The following is a 20872-nucleotide window of genomic DNA, read 5'->3' as shown; positions in this document are numbered from 1 at the left end:
ACGTGGGTTTCCTGCAGAAGGGTAGCCTTAAGAGACAGCAGCTGGGAGGTCATGATAGCTCCTCAAGGAATTGCTCAGCCAGGTTTTATTGCATCTCTAAGAGTGTTGTTACTTTCATGTCAATGCAGGGAATTAGTTATCCAGAAACCAGTCAAGATAAGTCAACCAATGGAAAAAGAAGTGGTAGCTGGTCTCAGGCTACCTAGCCAGGAGCTGTATTTAGTCTATTAGACTCTTAACCTTCTCTAGGTTTTGACTTTCCAAAATCAAAGCAAAAGAGCTCAAATGCACAAAAAGTTTCCACAAGATAAATTACAAGAGTGAAGATACTGTTAGAACAGTTTCCTAGTACGATGTACCACCTTTCCTAGGCTGAGAGCTAAACCAAACTATTAGCTACCCATATTCCATCACCAGCTCTTAACTGTGGTAGTTTTATCACAGTGGTTTGTCTATAAAACGAAACATGTTACTTTTTCACTAAATAAGATCAAAGAATACAACATCCACATCTAGTAACCTGTTCTAAATGAAAAGAGATTTCTTTGACAAGGGCAAGTAAGGTAGGTCAGTTATAGAGTCATAGTATCTTGAAGGTTGGAAAAGATCTCTAAGTTCATCCAGTCCAACTGTCAGCCCAACACCAGGATGCTTACTAAACCATGTCACAGTGCCACGTCTACACATTTTTTGAACACCTCCAGGGAAGGAGACTCCTCCACCTCCCTGGGCAGCCTGTTCCAATGCTTCACCACTCTTCCAGTAAAAAAAATCTTTTCTGATGTCTACTCTAAACCTCCCCTGGCACAACTTGAGGCCATTTCCTCCCATCCTATCACTTGTTACTTAGAAGAAGAGATTGGCATCTGCCTTGCTACTTTCAGGTAATTGTAGAGAGCAATAAGGTCTCCCCTGAGCCTCCTCCAGGATAAAAAATCCCAGTTCGCTCAGCTGTTCCTCATAAGACTTGTTCTCAGGACCCTTCACCAGCTTCATTGCCCTCCTCTGGACAGGCTTCAGACTGCCCTCCAGAGCATCGGTTATTTCAACAATACTTTTGTATTCCCCAAACAATGACCAGAACTACTTTCACAAAAAGACCACGAGCAAGATCACTGCTGAAAGATTTTCGGATAACTGAATGCCTACTGCTAAGGAATTTTCAGGCTCTAGATTATCAGAAATACGGACACAGGCTATTAGTGAAATGCTTCTCAAAGTCCTGGAAATAACATATAACAACTCATGCAACAAGCTGAAAGAAACAATTGATTTTGAGAAATTGAATCCCTAAATATTGCTGGTCTAAATTAGCAGTAAATCCTTGAGTATACTCTATGCAAAGACCGAGGCATGTGATGCTGCCTTATTTCTTCTCTGGGCTCAGCAAGCCTTAGGACAGAGAATTACAGCAAGAGCCAATTATGTTTTTATTCAGTTCTTTTCCACCAGATGTAAAGAAGCATACATAAGTGGATCTTTTTCTTGCTCTGCTCATTAAATAATCCTAATTTCTTTTTAGGCAGGAAAAGGAAGGCATATCCAATTATTAACTTTAGAAGCTTAAATTTATAATTCCCGCATACTGCATGCACACATCCTTTTTATCTTCTGTTTTGATCTACTCTAGCTTTGGTACTTCAGTTCTTTTTTTAATTTTCTCTAATATTTAAGGTTGTGCTTGAGTTCTATCATTGTTAGTAACAGTGATCTTCTTTATGTTCCTTTTTAAGGAAAGCTGTTTTATCTCTGTGCTGGTGAAGACACATTTTAATTCAGGCTGTATTTCTCCTGGAAACTACTCTGGAGAAGGGTTAAGAGAGTAATATGGCTCCTGATCCTTCTGTCTGCACACAGGCCTCTGAGTTAGCCTGTCAAAACATGCAACGAAGAGAGTGAAGTCATTGGCTACATGTAATGCTCTGCTGTGTGTTGTTGACTGGTGAATTTAACGTTCTCAGAGTCTCCCTGAAAAGGTTATATCCTTGAATATTAATATGAAACTGGACATTTACCTGTCTGGTTTTCTTCCCATTTGTTGATAGAGATGTCATTTTATTAGATCTGATTAATTATATTAAGATTATAGGAGATAATGTCTTTCTCTCAGAAAGACATGTTACTTTTTGCACTTTTATGAGACATAATTAAAATGGAAAAGAAGAAAAAATGAAATAACTACAATGAAACAAAATACCAAACATCACATCAAACATATGCAAAGAATTCATCAGCACAATGTTTTTCTGTCATTCTGAGAATATGGTGAGATTTTTGGTAGCTAGAAGGAGGAATTCATTCCGTGTATTAAAACAAGTTCTCGAGAAATCCTCAACCCTTCATCGCCTTGGTTACCAGACTTCATAGAATAAAAATTATTGCTTTTGTCTGAGACAGGAAGCCTTTACATGTTCTCTTTATTTTTTAACAATGACTTTTTTATACCACTACCAAATTCCACAGTGTGTTTTGTCTCAAATATCAGTTGAAAATTTTTATGCTCTGCGTACAAGAACTTTCAAGTGATAATGAGCTGAAAAGTATACTACATTTGGATTTTATCTGTCACATAATTACACTAAATTTAATAGTTTAGCTGTTATATCTATAGTTTTGCAGAAATAAGTATTCAGGCAGTGGGAACAAGAGCCATATTTTGACTTCCACTCTTCTAGAATTGTATTAAATGTAATGAGATCTTGAAATAACAGAACCAGAATAAAGCAATAAAAGGACTTAGGTAGATAGAATTTTAGATGATAGATTTACCTGAAGAAGAGCCACTTGAAAGGTTGTTACCATCTGAAATACAATTAAACTAGATTTAAGCTTTATCTTAAAAAGAAACAGGTTCAGAAAATAAACAGACTATTAAGGTAGAATATCAAATTTTCACACATTTTAGAAGTAAATTCAGGTAGCTAGAATTCACATATAATTTATGTAATCTGCAGAAGAGCTGTTGTAAAAGTACATTGCCTTTTTATTTGGAAAATTGAAGAGCTATTCTGTTAAGCAGTACTTTGATAATTACTGAGTTTGTCACATAGATCTATATATGTTTCTAGTTACAAAGTTTTAAAGTTGGCTAATATTTCAGACAGAAAATCTAAGCAGGTATATCCATACTAATGTGCTATTTCTCATTAAATGGAACCTCTTCTAATTTTTTAGTGATCATCTCTTTGCTAGGAAATGTTAATTTTGTTCGGAAGAAACTTATTGAAAAGTTGAAGAATTCAGAATCTTCTTAGGAAGGGTAGACATTATTCCCTGACATTTGCTCAGAGTATGGCCTTCGAGAAGTTTCATGTTTCTAATAGAACTCATTTACATCATGCCTTCATGGGAAGAAATCACACAACGTGTCTTTGCCCATTGCTTTTAGGTCTTCAAAATGCCCAACTTGTCTGGGTGCTACACTCCTTAATATAGGCAAGTAATAATGACAGCGTTTTCTGTCTAAGAAATAAGACAAAGTGGTAGTAACCCCTTTATTTTTATCTATAGATCTAATTTGTTTGCTTACCTTAAGATAATGTCTACACCATGATGAATAATATCAGTAAAAAAGCATATTCCTTATGACCAGTGTCCATCTGAAAGCTTCTCAAATTAATTTAAATATTTTTTTCTGCCACCTAGCAGAGTCCTTTTCACCTCAGCTTGAGATATGCTGATAGTTTTGATTTCTTTCTCTTCAAGGTTAAAATCTGAGATTCAGTTTAACAAATGCACAGATGTAAGTTGTCTGTGCTAGTTCTTGTTATGAATAATAGATATATATGTCTTTCTCTTCCATCAGAGAACGATGCAAAACTCTCTGCCTTTATATGTTCCTGAGGGTATGTATAATAATGTAGGATGACTTTGCAAAATCATTATCCTAGTCTTCAAGTTACCTCATAGAAACCACCTGTTAAAAATTATTAAAAATATAGGACTGGGAGATACCTCCTGGATCTAGTTCAATCCAAGAATTTTTTCATACTTATTTCTCGTACTTACTATATATTTATTTAAATAGCAAAAGGAAAATCTGCAGTCTCTGCATAGCCAGAGTGTTGTCAGCTTGTGTTCCTTTTCCTGTTCAGTGCGCACAAGCACTTAAAGCTACTGAAAGCTGTGTTATTCCTCCTTTTTGGTTTGCAATCTCTTTAAGCACAGATTCCTATTTATTTATTTATTTATTTATTTATTTATTTACCGAATGCTTGTATGAGATATAGCACAATAGCTCTGAGATCCTAACTGGAAGGCTGTAATGCAAGCAGCTAGTTACAGCAGCTAGAATCTAGGGAGGCTTCCTTTCTAATCTGAGCCCTGAGACTAACCATCATGAGGAAACAGAAATATAGCCACCCTATTTATATTTCTATATCTGTAAAAGAAGACTAATAGAATTTATTTATCTTAATGACTGTTCTGTTAGATGAGCAGTTAGGTATTAGTGGAGCACTGAAGGTGAAAGTGCCAAAGGTCCTTCTGTCTTTTACTGTTTGCTGTTTGGCTATATTCCTTTGCTAAGAGGTCAACACTATCTCAGTTCACCTACCATTCACTGTAATTTACCTTGGAGACAAATATATGTGTTGACACTGGAGTAGTCAGAACTATGCTGCCTTTTGGCTAGATGGAAACCTTTGTCCTCCTGGAAAAAAATTTTCTTCACTAGTCTGCACTTACAATGAATTTGTTCCTAGTGATGCAGATGCAAATAAGACCCTGACAAACTTCTCATTACATTTTGGGCAAAATCAGAGAGTTACTATTGCTTATACATGCTATGTTCTGTGTGGCAAATTGAATGCATAAAATGGTATGAAATATTTAATGAAAATGTTGTTTTCCAGATATGTTTAGAAAGAAAAACATGTATGCTTGTCTTGCCAAACTGCTATGCTTACTTATAGGAGAAAAAAACCCCAACTTTTTTTTACTTGACTCTTCGGCTTAAAGGGAAAGTCTGATTTGAGTTTCAGTTGTGCTTGTTTTATTTGTAATTTCAGTGAATGCAGTGATCTTTACTCCCGAGATATAACTCCATTGCTAGGATGAGGACAGAGCAAAACGTGATTAAGTGTAAGCACCTTGAAGAATCTCCTTACTTGAAAGGTTTTCTGATTATGGTTTTGGCTGTTTGAAGAATATTATTAGCCTGTTAATTTTATTTGAACCTTACACAAAACCCATATGCATTTATGGGATATGTAACAGATCATCTCATTTTCTTTAGAGGAAGAAACCCAAGAAATTATTGGCAGAATGCAATTATATGATCACTCAAATAGCTTTCTGGGCTTTCTCCCATGAGGTAATGAACATTGTGTTTGGGAATCAGTATTAGCTCGTAAGTTAGTACTGCCAGCTAGTCAAAATGTTTTGAAGTTAAATGAATGAAACCTATGATAAAGATATCTCATTTGACTTTAGCTATTTTAGTCTACATATTACTAGGAGTTTTGCTTTAGACAGAATTGATGTAAATTTTAGAAAAAGCGGTTCTAGGTCAGTAAAAAAGCAACAGGCTCTAGGTTGGGCAGACAACGAAGACAACTCAGAATTAAAGTTCCAAGAGGGTTTTTTTTTTCCATCTTGTGCATGTATGTCCATTGTGATCCCACAAATGGTCTATTTTAAGTAGAAAAATTATAGTTACATTATTCATATCAAAGTCAGTATGCTCAAATCTATGACTTTCTGGAGACTGATTCTCTCTGTATTCAATCTGTGTCATGATAGATTTTGATATTTTGCAGTCTCTAGCTTTACAGGCACAAAGTATTTGACCACTTTGAAGAACAGAACCACATGCTAGGAGCAAATAGTAATTTATACCACTAGTTCTGTAAATTTCTGTAAAAAGTCCTCATCAAATTGGTGGAGTGCTCAAACATGCCAGATTGAAATGTTTGAAAGATTTGGGAATCAAACTGGAGAGTTCTGTTCCCTTTCCTCAACAGATGATTTAGAAGCCATGTTCATATACAAAAGTTACAGTAGATTAACACTTTATAATAAAGTCTGTACAACACACTGTACAGGAATTCTTATTTTGTTTAACAACTGTTGCTAACGGACAAATTTAAATGATAACTTAATAGTATTCCCAGAGTTTTTTGCTAAATTGGTAAAAAATCACATCTCTTCTTAATTTTCTTCATTGTACAAAAGCTGCAGAAAGCATTTTTTTTTTTACAGGCAGTTGAACAGGAAGGTGTACTCTTTTACCAAAACTGCAAACCATCCATTATTTATGGATTATTTCAGTTGGAGTTGAAAAGTTTTTACAGCTTTGGAAAATTATTTGATTAATGAAAATTTATGAACAACACTTTTGGCAATAATTGTTTATCTTTGTAGTGACAATCAAGGAAATATTAGTATTAGATGTGACAGAGAACTGTTGCAGTATAAGTAAAATTCATTTGTAGGGCTTATGTCATAAAACGACATGATCTAAGAAAAGGAAATGCAAAAAGCAAACATTAGAAAGAAACAGAAGTACATCTGAAATGTGACAAAATTTAGAAAGAGTAATTGAATGAGGAATGGATATCTATGGCAGAAATCAGTTTCTGTAAGTCTTACTTTGTAAAACTACATCTGAACTAGAGAAAAGGACATTACTCAGTTATGGAATAAATGCTTACAGAAGATATTTTCACACCCCTCAGAATATAAAGATGGGACGGGTATAGTGTTACATAAATTTTATTAGCAATTTCAGCAAAAAGATATGACATGTTCTTGCTTCCCACCCCCCAAAGGCTTGTTTTAGTGGTGAAATGGCTTATATTGGAAGACAGAATTGTGGCAAAATGCAAGAGCCATCAAACAGAAAACAGTGAAAAATAAGTTTGCTGATTTAGTAGTTCTTTACAGATAGGATACATGCTAGGATTTTCCAAAATTTAGTTATTAGATTATACCAAAACTTGTCAGACTGACAGGAAATCTAATGACAAATTCTTGCAAGGAAGGATAAAGGGAACAAAAGGTTCAGCTATTGTGAAGCCAGTATCTTCACTTTTCACATTACTGCTTATTCAGCTTTTTGCTGCATATGAGATGGGAGCTCTTGAGCACCAGATTAGAAAGAATTCTATTTATACTTAAATGTGATCATAAAATTCGTGGCAACATAGTATTCTTTGGTTTTTTTTTATAATCTATTATTATCATAACCTGCCAAACCCAGTGCTGAATAAGAAGCTAGCTGTATTAGCCATCATAATGGTATGTAACAAAAGAGAGCATACCTATGCCAAAGAGATTACAAACACTGTTTTAAATCTGTCAGTATTCAAGTGGTAAGTTTTTAATTTTCTCCCTGTCCAGAACTAAGTGTAGTCTCTGAGCTCAACCTAGCAAATGTCAGTTTCCTTCCATAGATCTTTAATTTGTTCAGAGATCCCTCAGCCCTTTAATAGATTGGAATTCCTCTTTTCTGTTAGAGCCTTTGAAAAAAGAATGCACTTTATGTATGGCGTGAAATGCCTTTTTCTTACATTGTGTAAGATTTCAGTCATGAGGAGCACTGCAGTAAGTGGTTTTGTTCAAAACTGTTGGCTGCAGCTAGCAGGATAGATGCTTTTAGAAAAAGGATTTTTCAAGGTTTCAGTTGATAAATTTGATCTCAACTCCTAATAAATCAATTAGAGGAAGAATGATAGTATAGAAGAGTTATCTTATTTTCTAGGGTCAGGAAAATAACTGTAATCTTTTTGTTTCCTTTTCACATTTAGTTCTTCTCTCCTGCAACCTGACTTAGTCATTTTTATTTGCTCTCATGCTGAAAATAAATTTTAAAATGAGAAAACTCGATATAAGGAGCTCTGGAAAGAAATCTCTCATGATCTGTATACTTCTAGGCAGTAGATGTTAATGCAATCTGAAATCCTTTGTAATTAGCTGTAGCTCATCTTGGTTGGTTGTCAAAGATGTATTGCATTTGTTACATGGCTGATTCTCTCTCTATTTTTATTCTCTAAGTTGCTTAATAGATTTGAAGGGATTTAATTTCTTTGCTCCTTGTTTTTTTCTTGAACCATTACCCATTACTGTCCATGTTGTATTTGATCCAATGAAAACAGATCACCTGCTTTACCTGTTGATGTATGTTCTAAATAGAGTAAGATGATGAAAAGCTAGCTTCCTCCTAGAAAGCCTGCTGTTTGCCTTCCTTATGGTGGGGAAATAAGAAAAAGGTATTTTTAATGGTAAACATTATACCTTTTTCGTGACATCTTTTGTTGCTTATTGGTCTCTCTCTGCCTTTTCTAAATATCAAGGCTTATGTTTTTCCTAATTCAACCCCACTATTTGACTACATGATGTCTTGTGGTTATTTCTGGATGTTTGGCACAGGTTGGCCTCTTTCTTGAGAATTCTATGTTCCATGAGGAATTTGTGGCTATGTAGCTTATTTTTTATCACCATACTTCCCATCCTGCCCACATAACAGTCTTCTCTGAAACCACAAGCAACTAGGTAGGAGTAGGAACAGCCACGTGCCTGCTCTAGTTTCTGCCATTTTCTGACATCTGGCTGTACTACTAGCAGGAAAATGGTTCAAGTCATCTTTCTTTGCATCCTTTTGCACTTTGATCTTTCTCTATGACCTACTGAGCTTGGAGCCTTGCCTATTCATTTTTTGAGAGGTCTCAGCAAGGAAATCCCTTGTGCATGTCAAGTGTAGTTAACTACTGTAAAACAAGAGAAAGATGTTTTGACTAAGAGCTTTCTTTTATGGATGTCTTCTTCAGCGACTTTTCACTTTAAAATACGGCAAGTGACAACACTTGAAAATGTACAACGATGTACTGCAGATTGCAGAACAAAAACCTCTTTTTCAGGACAAGAAGTTCTTTCCGCCAGCTCTTGCGATTGGTATTTTACCTTCCATTTTTTCAATAAAACCATATTAAGCATAGACTTGTTGAACAATTTTATTTATGATATATATATATTTTTAAACCAAGAAGTGTTCAAAATTCACAAAATACTGAAATAGAAACAGAATTTGAAAGGGGTTTATTTGATGTAATTTTAATAATTTGTTTAATGCAATTTTGCTATTTTTTCGGGTAGTCCTTAATGGGATTTTTACCATAATACGACTAGAAAAATAGAAGTGTTTTCTTGATATCTCAATAAAAATGAAAAATATTGCTGTATTGGTTATCTAACACCTCCCAGCACCCTGCCCAAGATTTTAAACATGCATTGTAAAGAATATTTACAAGGGTTCTTCCACGGTTTTATATCTTCTGCCACTGTACAGTTATATGGACATTAGTGGAAATACTTCAGCCCATCTGGAGTGATTCATCAGAGCTCTTTCTCCATGCTTAATGAAAATAGTATTTTTTTAGTATCTCGGTTAGTTATAGAAATAAATTTCAGTCTCTTAAAGGTGTGACTTGGTAATATTATGGTGAGCTTTTTGTTTATGCACTTTTTGGTTGTCAAAGAGCTTTGAGTGAGATGCTATGCATTTTGTCCAGAAGATAGAGTGCAGAAAGTCTAGATTATGAAGGATGGCAAAGACTGCTTTCATCAGAAGGAACTTAGTAACAGCTACAGGCCCACTTCTCACAATCTTCTCAACATAACTAGGAGAAAAAATAACACAGCGTGTCATCACTTCATATTGCATAGTGCTTTGGGAAAGTTCTCCCCTCACTTTTTGCAGTGAAGATCATACTGGTCTTTGTCTCCTATCTGGAGAAAGCTAAGTGTTGATTTAACAATCAGAAAACTTGGATTCAAAGTCCCTTTATCATACTAACATTAAAGATTATTACATTGTGAAAAAGTATTTTCCAACTGTTACTGAGCCAGCTGGGGAGAGTGTTAATGCTCGCTGCTAGAGTGTGCTCTGCTTTACTAATACCTTGTACAAATGGGGATGTGTTCTGGGAAATCTTGTAGTAAAAGCAGATAACGTGAGTGCAGATACAAAGCAGAAGAATCATGCTGTTGCTGCACAGAGTGAAGGTCAGCAAAAGAACACACATTCTACAGATAGTGGGATGGAAAGCTACACAGTCGTGCTGTATAAGGAGTGGACTGTTGTTTTGTGTAGAGTTTTCTGATTTTGACAACACATGTTCCAGTCTGGGATGAATAAGAAAGTATTTCCTTTTTGCCATTTTCCATTCATAATCAGTTTTTGTCAAGGATAATGCACTTCTGTAAAATGTTTTACTTTTAATGAGTTTATATTTCCTAGTAGTACTCACAAGGTCCATGCTATTTGTATTACCAAAGATCTGATAGACTACCTAAACAACTTTATAAAAGATTTGCTACATTTAAGTTGTTATTGTTTTGAATTCTGTTGCAAATGAGTCAGGCAATGGCAATTTCATCGTTTCTTTGTTATCATTATTGTCTAGGTTAGTTACTTTCTCAGCTAAGGGCTGAGGTAAGCAGAGAACTTGCAATGTGTAACTTACGATTTACAAGTTTGGATGGCAATATTGGCTTGCACTTCTCAGGAGATGCTGCGTTCTCTTCATCTGTTACATACTCGAAGTTAATAATAAACATCATTGCTACTCCCTCTTGATTTTTCACTGGAATTATGTGGGTGTTGCAAATGAAGGTAGATCCTGCATAGGAAAGAGAAAAAAAAAAGAAAGAAATACATAAATTAAAGGAAACCACTATTTTTTCACTCCAGCAATTCCAGTTACAACAGATAGTGAAGAATATTTCCTTGAGTTTAATGATTGAACATCAAACACAGTATACTTTAATTTAAAAAAGAACATTTTCATAGAAAAAAATACATCTTTTGATAATTTATTAGATTACATCTTCCAAAAGATCTCGCCTTTAAAATGCCAACTTTGTGTTGGTTGTTTTTGTTTGTTTGTTTGTTTGTTTGTTTTTTAATTCAATGGACGTATCCATATAGACAGACTGGCACTATGGAGTCCTTTAGCACCACAAGAAGCAATGCAAACAGTGATCCAACCACAACAGTAATGAAGAAAGCAGAACCTCGTTCTTCTAAATGTCAAACATGCTTCAAGCTTTTGGTTCTGTTACAACAGGATGAATCACACATTAAATATTTCTCGGTATAAATATATCGCTATTCTTATTCCAGCTCACAATCCTTTGGGGGGGTTTGTAATGTTTAGGTTTGTGTTAGAAGTGATATTTGTTTTCTCATCCTATGGAGCTGAACATTCTGTCTGTTACATACAGCTTGAAGTACGAATTTAAAACTATCCTAGTTTTCATACACGGGAAGTATACCCAGCTTCTACTGGAATGAGCAGAAGGTGTGATTTCTCAACACCTCTGGTACTCAGGGTGTTGTTGTCCAAATGCCTAATTACAGATTTAAAGAATTCTTTGTCTTAATTCTTCCAGTATAAATCTTTAAGAGGTTTAATTTGACAAGGTCACTAGTTTTGATTTAATTCCTTCTATTAACCTAACAGAATATAGTGGTTCTAAAAATAATATGATCGCTGTGAGCAATATAAAAATGTGCTAAAAGCTTCATGCAAACACAACTGTGAGATGGTGTCTTTCCATGATAACTATGGACTGGTTTAATGTACATCATCTGCAATTTATGCATTCAAATGCAGTAACCACTGAAACTTGACAGGCTGTGCAATTTGACAAAAACAGATCCTGATCTGGGTTACACAAGGTTTTTTTTTTTTTTTCCTTCTTATTTTGGAGAGATATAGTGAAGATTTATATCATTATAACCAAGATCAGATTCTGGCTTCTCGTTTTTAATGTAGTACTTGCTATAATGTGGTATATATGGCAGTTTGAGCTATGTATAAAATTGACGTGCTGGCCTTTCAAGTTTTGCAGCTGTACCTTCAATCCACTTAATAATACAGTTAAGCTGTGGCACTTGCCAGAGTTGCCATGGTTACAAGCTCAATGACTTTAGTAAACAGAAAATAAGCAATTTAAGACTGTTCCATTAGAGCTAAAAATAGAAGTGCTGCAGGCCAAGCATTGCAACATAGACTGGTTAAACAGAGGGTCTGAAGAGAAATTAGAGATAATCTTTGTGGTTTTACCTAATGAATAGGAACTCATGTTGAGTTTAAACAGTTAAAATTATATTTATTGATTTGCTTGGAAGGAAATACTTATTATTTATTGATATAAACTATGTTTTGACGAGCATAGATTTATAGGTTGAGCAGATATCACCCAGTTGGACACCTTTAACACAAAGGACTGGAGAGGGGCTAGGCTGAGGAGTGCATGGCTTTGAAGAATATTCTAAGTATATTTGAAGACTATGTAACCCAGTGGATCAAATGTTTATCAGTTTTTGCAAACAAGAATGACAAGAAGCCTCAGACTTCTTTAAAAACTTTACTGCTTTTGAAGGCAAGGGTGTTCCAGCTTTTGAAATGCTTCCCACAGTGCTAAGTAATCGACAGTATCTCCTGTTTATGTAGAACATTCCACCCTCAAGCATTTACAGTCCTCATTTGTACTGGAGCTAGGGACTTACACCTCTGGGGAGATGCAGAAGCTGTTGAACAGTTCACAACTTAAGGACATGGAAAAAGAGCACAAAGTTGAAAATTTAAGCTGTATGTAGAAATATTTTGGGAACAAAAAGTGGGAAAGATTCATATGTGGTATAATTCAGCATAGTTCCTTTGAAGACCAATTGTACCAGTGGGCTAATGAGTCCAGGGTAGTTTATTAGTCTGAAATTTTTCCAAGACACTTGGGCTTTTTAATAGGCATAGAATATTTACTTTGGGCAAATGTCTGAAACTGGAATTTTCAACTTAACCAAAATGCAATGCCTGTTGCAGTCACTGTTAATTTTTTCTTGAGTACAGAAACCGTTATCTGCTATACACTTAGCAGTAGCTGTCTCTGCTGAAATGGCAATAAGGAAATATCAAATACAAAATAACAAGGAAGAACCTCATGTGGTTGAAAAATAAGAGTTGAGTACAAAGAAAGAGGACTAGCAAATTCAAAAGATAAGCTTTGAGTTGTTGGGGTTGATGGCAATAAAGAAACATTAAGAAGCAGCTTATTCATAAAAAATCTTATTTAGTATCTGCATTGCATTACACAGCTTTCCAGCATGTTCAGCATTTTCCCTGTTTGTCTCTGTACTGAATACTTTGAGAGTATGAAATGCTTCTGATGAGCAATAAAAAATGTAATGAAGTTTCTGGAATGTTCATTTCTCATCTAATGGCACAGGGCAAGTGGATTATATAATAAGAATAATTATGAAAATTTTACCTTTATAATTAATATATTTAATATCCAGCAATACACTTGGATTTCCTAACGATTATTATTGAGGAGCAATCATGAATTACACCTGTCGTGCTGCCTTGTTATCATCACTGGAGGTGACAAATAGCTGGCTATTTTCTTGCCAGCTTGAATTCCGTGGTTATAAGGGCTTGTTTTCTTTTGTCTATGACAGTTTAAAACTGACTCTTTCATGTCGTTAAATCAGAGGCAAAATATCCATATGTGAAGAAAAAATCCTGCTCTCCTACATACTATATGAATATGATGTATGTATGATTCTGTAGGTATGTTTTCAACAGGTTGAATTCACAAGACTAGATAGGCTGGTGTGAAACAAATAGCAGCCAGAATCTATATGTAAATGACAATAAATATTTAAGAAATAAAGATTCGAGATATATTAGGATTATAGAAGGATATATTGCACCATTTGAGCAATTCTGGTGAACCAAAGCCTTTTTAAAATCTGGCTGCATGGTGTTTACAGTTGACTTGTTTCATGAAAGCAATACAAAGCGGGCATATCAAAGCAATTAATCTGGTTCATAAAATCTATTTACCTCTCCAGTGATTTTCTATAGAAGATTTTAGGACAGAATTTTATCAGGCCACATCTTCTAGATATAACTGCAGTCATTTGTTTGAATTGTAATAGCTCTCTTTATGAGCAATTGGAAGAGGACAATGCAATTAATTCAACAGTGAAAGCATTTCAAATAACAAGAGCCTCCATTCTCACATACAGAACTCTGACAACCACATCCCAAACAACTATTTTGATCCAGCCTTCCTGGGAACAAAATTTTTACAGGCCATTACAAATACCAAGCTTGAAGTATCTCTTAAAAATTAAATGCCATGGCACTGAGGTAATTGTCCTAATTCTGCAGAAGCCCCATGTTTCACACATGGACCCTTGAAAATCCATCTGTGTTCTATAGGATTGTTCTGCAGCCCTCTCGCCCTGAATGAGTTTGACAGTTGCTACCTGCATTTCACCATTAAAAAATTCCGTCTCCCTGCCTCGGTACAAATCTGAGAACTTCCTTCACTGAGGCTGAGACTGGTTCCAACATATTTTGGAATCTATCTTGGCTCCTTGCACCGAAGCATTTATGACTTCTCAGATTTTTTCATTGCTAGAGCTGCTGTGGACAAAAGCTATAGAAAGAAATATGTTGAGAATGTATTCTGTATGCATATATAGATTTCTAGATAGGTTGACCTCATATAAGAGTTTTCTACTATTATTTTTTTACTGCTGCAGTCTACAAGTAGTCCAGTGTAGATATCTGTACAGAAAAATCTGCATAGTTCCCATTTTATAAGTGATGAATTGAAATATGTGTTGTTTTAATAGGTTCACTTTTGACTAGTTACTCTGAAATTATTGGAGTCTGATCACTGTTATATTAAGTAGAATCTTAAAATTCCTCTGTTAAGTAAGAGCTGATAAAGAGAACAAATAACATAATGGAATAAAACATAACAAATGGCATTTGTTATCTTGTGTTCATATTTACAGCCTTATTCGTCCTTTCATCATAGCATGGCTTGTGGGGATCACCCAGTGTTAATAAGAACTCATTTTGGGAAAGAAAAGAGAGATAATTGGAGGGAGAATTAATGTGGAAGATCAGAAAAGCTTCTATCGACTTTGCTCATTTTTGTGGAGTCTTTATCTTTGGGATGAGAAGCCAAGACATGGATTTCTACTAACTCCTTAACTTCCCCAATCCAGTATTCTCTTCCTCCCCAATGGACAACAGAAATCTCTCTATTTCTTCCAGGTTGGGGTAGGTCTCAGAAAGTTGGTTAGTCTGTTTATTCAGGTCCATGGCAATACTTGCCAAAGCAGAAAGTAAAGGGAACTTAAGAAATGAAATTTATGCTCTGATCTTGGGAAAGTCTGTCCTGCTTTGTGTGGGCATTCAGGAAGAATGAGACTATGTCTGCCATGCCTAACACAGCAAATACAAGTAGTAACAAGCCCCTCAGGAGCATATGAAATGCTGAAAACTCAAGTCTTGTTCTCTCTTCCAGACTGATGTTTATAATCTATTTATTTTGTTGCCAAATACTGGCAGACAAAGGAGTGTGTCTGGACATGCTGCTTATAAGGACAAGTGTGGTAGAGTCACAGGGACTGTGTGGTAGATGAATTAGATGGAAGGCAAGGTGGGAAGGGTGATGCAAAATCTTTCTTAAAAAGGCTGTCTCTTGCACACCGCTGAAAACGCTTTTCCAGTCTTGAAATGCCTTAGGGATAAGCAGAATAACCTTAGTTGAAGCAGCTTCATGTGTGATCCTCTGGAATTGTGACTTTGTTCCCTGCTGCTCCTTATCTACTTTCAGTCAACCTTATACAAAGAAATGGAAGAAAGCCAAACCCTTTTTTTCTATATGATGTCAAGATTCTGGTAACAATAGGGTTAAAAACTAAAAGCAAGTGCTCTCATCAAGCTGTGAGTGGTACAGAAGAAGGACACCTGAAAATGACTGATTGTAATTTACTAATGAGACCAATAAAGCAAAGCACCTTGTATTCTTGAAGAGTTACAAATGAAAAGGAAATTTGAAGATAAACACTACCCAGTGAATATTTGCTGTCTTGTGTGATTCCTGTGTTTTATCATTGAAGAAAGGCCTTTCCTTTTATGCTTAACATCCAGAAGCCTATTTACCTCAGTTTGAGGTCTACTGTAAGCAAAAAGGTAAGTGGTTGAGCTTTTATTGGCATTTAGGGGCAATTGCAGTGAAGGTAAGTGTTGTATACTCAAGGGAAAGCCAGCTTGTCAGATACTGAGGGATGATGTGTATTGTGATGTGAGGACTTGCTGTAACCAATCAAGGGCTGAAAATCTGTTCCTTTGTGTTTCTTATCAAGCACAAGTCAGGAACAATGCAGCATATCACATAGAATCTTCTTTTCAGTGGACTGGCTGGAAAGGTTTGTTTCCTATCTTAAACCATACTAAGAACTCTATTCCTGTAGTGTTATGCTAAAAATAGTCCTGTAAAGATCCTGTGGAATTTCACATGATGTTATGTTAAAGGGTTCCAAATGCCTTTGCAAGCCCACTTCTGTGTCAATTAAAACTATTTACTAACAGACTTCCACAATTTATTCTGCCTGTTTATATAATAAAAAAGACTGGAGGAGTGACTGAATTTGCCCTGAGAAAATGGCCCATGTCTTAGAGACGTAGAATCAGATCACTGGAGACAAATATAACATAGCTACTTGCTCATTTCAGTAACAACCTCAAGAAAGAAATATCATACAAATATTTCCATCTGATTTTACTTGTAGCTCTTATTATCTTTGCACTTGATGTAATTTATTCAGATCTCTGGAGACATCTGAACTGTAAAAACCCTATTTAAATTTTGTTAAAACTTTGGCTTTAAAGGAATTACTTTTAGATGTTCCTTGCCTCCCCATCCTCCATTTGTTACATAGCTGCACACATGACGAATAGGAGGAAACTTGGTTCTAAGACTAAGAATAATAATATTGTACCAATAAAAAGTATATATTCTAGGAATCCCAGGCTGCTTTGCAAACATTGCCTGTTGCTGCCCTTCAAAGAATACAGGTATTATTTATCTTTCTTCTAAAGGTAGTGGGACTGAGGCATAAAAAGAAAAGTGTATTATCCAAAACTGCATAAAAAATGAATGAAGAAATTAAGGGTAATACAAAGAAACGCTCCATCCTATTTTCACAATTGAATTAGTTGGTAATGGCCCCACACTATTATAATGTGTCTAGCATATTTCCACACAGAACTTTGGGTAATGGGTTGTACAGTCCTCTTTATCTTTTACCTGTATCTTCTGAGCTTTGTCTTTATGTCATGTTGCATCTGAATGAAAACAAACTACCTTGTGTGGCAAGAAGGGGGAATCCACAAGCTTCTCATTAAATATGCTGCAGATGTATCTGTATGACTGTCTTTTTTAAAAGATTCATTACAGAGAACAACTGAAAATAGATTGCAGGTTGAAACGTATTATATCTCTCTTAAATTTCACAGCCATTCTTAAGGGGGGTGGGTAGAGAGAGGAAGAGTATATTTGTCTGACATTTATTATCTTACAGTGATTAAATGGGACCCATTGCCTTTGAAATTTCACTCCACACTCCGTATCAAATATATGTTCATTCTGTCACTGAAATGGTTACTCATACCAAAATTTGATTTATAGAACTGATGTAGGTTTTGTAAGGTATCAACTTACAGTGTTTAGAGGTAAGGGAAGAAGTTTTAAACTTGCAAACTGAGAAAAAAATTACCCTCTGGAGGTGTGGACAAGTTCATAATTCAACTGGCCTACGTGAATGTCTCTCCTTTAACCCCATTTATAATATAATTTGGTAGCTAGATAAATACTGTTCAGCTGCTAACTCCAGCATTGCACACACTACTGCATTGACACAATTATTGCTATCCTCCTAATTATAAAGGTTAATTGTAATACTTAACACATTTTATATGGGAGGTCAGTTTCCTAGTGCTTTATTGTTTAAGCATATATAAACATGTACAGAATATATAAAGAAATTAAATATTTGGCAAGGAAAATAATTAAAATTAAAAATAAGCAAGCAGTGATGCTATATGTACATAAAGTAGAGACCATGAAAAGAGTATAGAGGGAAAGATGTTGAAAAATGTACATGGAAGGGTACATATAAAATATACATGTTTATGTTCTAGGCTGCACATAGACTAATTTTTAAGAAGCCACAACTGATTCAGAAATTGCAAGATATGTTTTTTTCTTTCTGTCTCAGTTCACATTAAAACTATGTTTGGGTTTTGTCAGAGGGGATTTCTCTAGAGCACATTCTGAAGTCAGGAGGCCCAGTTCCTACATTCAGTCCTGAACTGAAGTCTTTCTCAGAGATACATGCTGCTACATGCATAGTCAGGTGAAAGCTGGGTCTGAAATTCTTTTTTGGATGGGTTCTCATTTGTGTCAGTTTGCAAAGCTGGTATGTTCAGAAGCATCACTTGGAATCATTTAGGCTGTAAACTTCATCCAAGATCCGCATCACACATTGCCTTTTCTTTCAGAATAGTATAGGATGTAGCACTGCTTATGAAAAGCAATATCTCTGACTTATTAATATTTCTGTCTCTGCCTATGCAGTTACATATCTTGTGCCTGGCTCCTTGCACCTATGTGAAGCCTGAGTGCACCACATACAGTGTAGTAAAAGTTGCTGAGGAGTCAGACAAGGAAGGTCAGGGTAGACTGTGCAAAGGGCTACATCAGAAAAAAAATTAATTGTTAAGGCTCTAAACTCTGCTAGTTGTCTGTTGAATAATGGGAGAATTTTTCATGATTTTCTGTTATAGATATTACAGACTGTGAAAGAGGCAAACCCACTTGTTTTCATCTTGTTTTCTTAGTATAAATGCTCGATTTTATGGACACATGTAATATAATTGTAGTGAATGCAAGATATATGCACCTGATGAATTTCATAACTGAACTTTTTTTCAGGTAAACATTGCAAACAATGGTGCTATTTTGGAAACAAAGAAACTGCAATGTTTCCCGTAAGCATTTTAAAAATGAAATATTTATTATTTATAAGGACAATATTGAAAAGTTATATTTTTCTGCATTGCACAAGATATTCCTGTGAGACAATATTAATATTTTGAAATGTTCTTTTCACTGAAAATATATAAAAATAAATTTTCAAGATTAACAGTGAATAGCAAATCCATTGTTTCCTCAGCTGTGTGGATACATTTGAGCCGAGAACATATCAAAATAAGAGCTTTTTGTTAGGTACTTATATGTGGATATACCTGACTACAGTTTCATATCTATTAACAAAAGAGAACCTGGAATGTTCTGCAGTAAAATACAGAGCATTCCCAATATATGACAGTAGACAATAAAAAATGTTCAGTGTCATCGGATATTTATCATTACCACTTGAGAAAGGTCAGTGATGAAATATCAGATTCTTTTCTGAAGCTGAAGACATGGGTGAAAAAAATGTTATAACTTAGCCAAAGTAATAATAATAAAGTGTTATGAAAATTAGTTTGTTAGACTGTTTCCAGTTGTATCAACAGACATCTACATATTAGTTCAAGTAATTTTCATTCATTTTTCATTTCATGTTTCATTTTAATCAGGAAAGGTCATAGCAGCAGGGATTACATTAATTCAGTGGAATTACATTTAATTACAATAGTTGTGAAAACAACTGGATTTCCTTCTGAAAATGCTTTGACTTTCTTCATTCACATTTTCAGTAAGCTTATTTAACGCATACCAGATGTATAGATCAAGGTTTAATGCAATTATAAGACACGTTTTCTCTCACATGTTTTTAACAGAAAAATTAAGAACTATAGAGCTTTAGTGTGCGTTTACAGAAACTATCTGGTGATTTAAAATTAAATATACCTTAAACATAAATCCTTACAAAAAACCAACTAGCTGACAAGTAATGGTTCTAATTTCTTATTTTTTACCTAGTTGCCTGAGAGTTAGCATGTATTTAATTGCATGTGCTAAAATTGAAGATGCCTTTTTTTTGTTATTTTTTTCCTCTTTCTCTTTTCCTTCCTTTTTTTCTTTCCCTTTCTTTCTCCTTTTTTTCCCCTGTAGCTATTCTTTTCTAAACCCTCATTAGAAGCTATGCACCTCTGGGCATTCAACTGAGAAATGTCTTATTATGTTCATGAGAAAAGGGAGCTCAGGTTTGTTGAATATTGTCCATCTTGCAGAAAAAGTGCAGATTAAGACATTTTTGTGAAAGTAACCTCATTTATTTCCCCAAATTAAACTACATAAACTATTTCAAGAACTAATTGAATAAGCTTACAAAGCACAATGGAAAGGGGGGGAGAAAGCTAGAACTCAATTTATTTGTTCCATTTGTCCAAAGTATTGGTCCAGGATATCCTATGAAGTAAAAGAGTGATCCAGATTCTGTTCTCACCTACACTTGCCATTTCAGGGAGATTGAGAGACTTTTTTGTGATATAGTTCTTAATAAATATTAAAAAGCAGGCATTAAATGGCCATACAGTATCAAGGGTAATCCAGAAAAACAGATCAAGAGCAAGTCCCCTGAGGCAAAAGAGAAACACTGTTATTGCTACAAACTTTCAAAAGTGCAGTGTGCATCTTGCTGATGCCCTTCCTAATATCATGAGTGGTTAGAAATACACAAACCCCAAACTTGTTGAAAAAGAATTGAATCCTCATATACAACGACAGCTGTAAAGCCATAGTATATGCATTACAGTACTTAACAGTAATCCAACAAGATGTGTCTGAAGGGAGAGAACAGGGAGAAAATGAGGGATTCTTGTTGTACGAAATAGCTGTCATGAGGTCTTTGTAACAAAGATGATGATCTGGAAACCCTCCTCCGAGAATCAGCCAATCCTGAAAGCTGAAGTGAGCAGTCAAGCTACTGGAGTAGTAAAACAAGTGAATCTAACTTCCCAGGACAAATAAAGGAGCTAAAATACCACATTGGTATTCTGGAGTTCTTGGTAACAGAAAACTGTGGGATTTTTGAATGCATATTGATAAG

At 35.2% G+C, this 20872-nt stretch overlaps 1 protein-coding gene across 5 annotated transcripts in view; it reads right to left on the bottom strand.

Annotated features, from left to right (window-relative positions):
- KCNH7 (potassium voltage-gated channel subfamily H member 7) overlaps window positions 1-20872 on the bottom strand; it is a 233314-nt gene that overhangs the window by 86855 nt on the left and 125587 nt on the right. For 4 of the 5 annotated variants that reach the window (XM_069861215.1, XM_069861217.1, XM_069861216.1 and 1 more), the window contains exons 3-4: window positions 10464-10619; window positions 2770-2802 (exon numbers count right to left, since the gene is read on the bottom strand). In XM_069861215.1, the coding sequence (XP_069717316.1) occupies window positions 2770-2802; window positions 10464-10619 (189 nt within the window). The remainder of the gene's footprint in view (window positions 1-2769; window positions 2803-10463; window positions 10620-20872) is intronic. The other variant, XM_069861219.1, reaches the window with a different exon arrangement.

The sequence above is a fragment of the Phaenicophaeus curvirostris genome, chromosome 7 (genome assembly GCF_032191515.1).
Source record: "Phaenicophaeus curvirostris isolate KB17595 chromosome 7, BPBGC_Pcur_1.0, whole genome shotgun sequence".
In the NCBI taxonomy this organism is placed as follows: domain Eukaryota; kingdom Metazoa; phylum Chordata; class Aves; order Cuculiformes; family Cuculidae; genus Phaenicophaeus; species Phaenicophaeus curvirostris.
The sequence above is the reverse complement of the archived record's forward strand: the minus strand, read 5'-3'. Positions and strand labels throughout refer to the sequence as shown.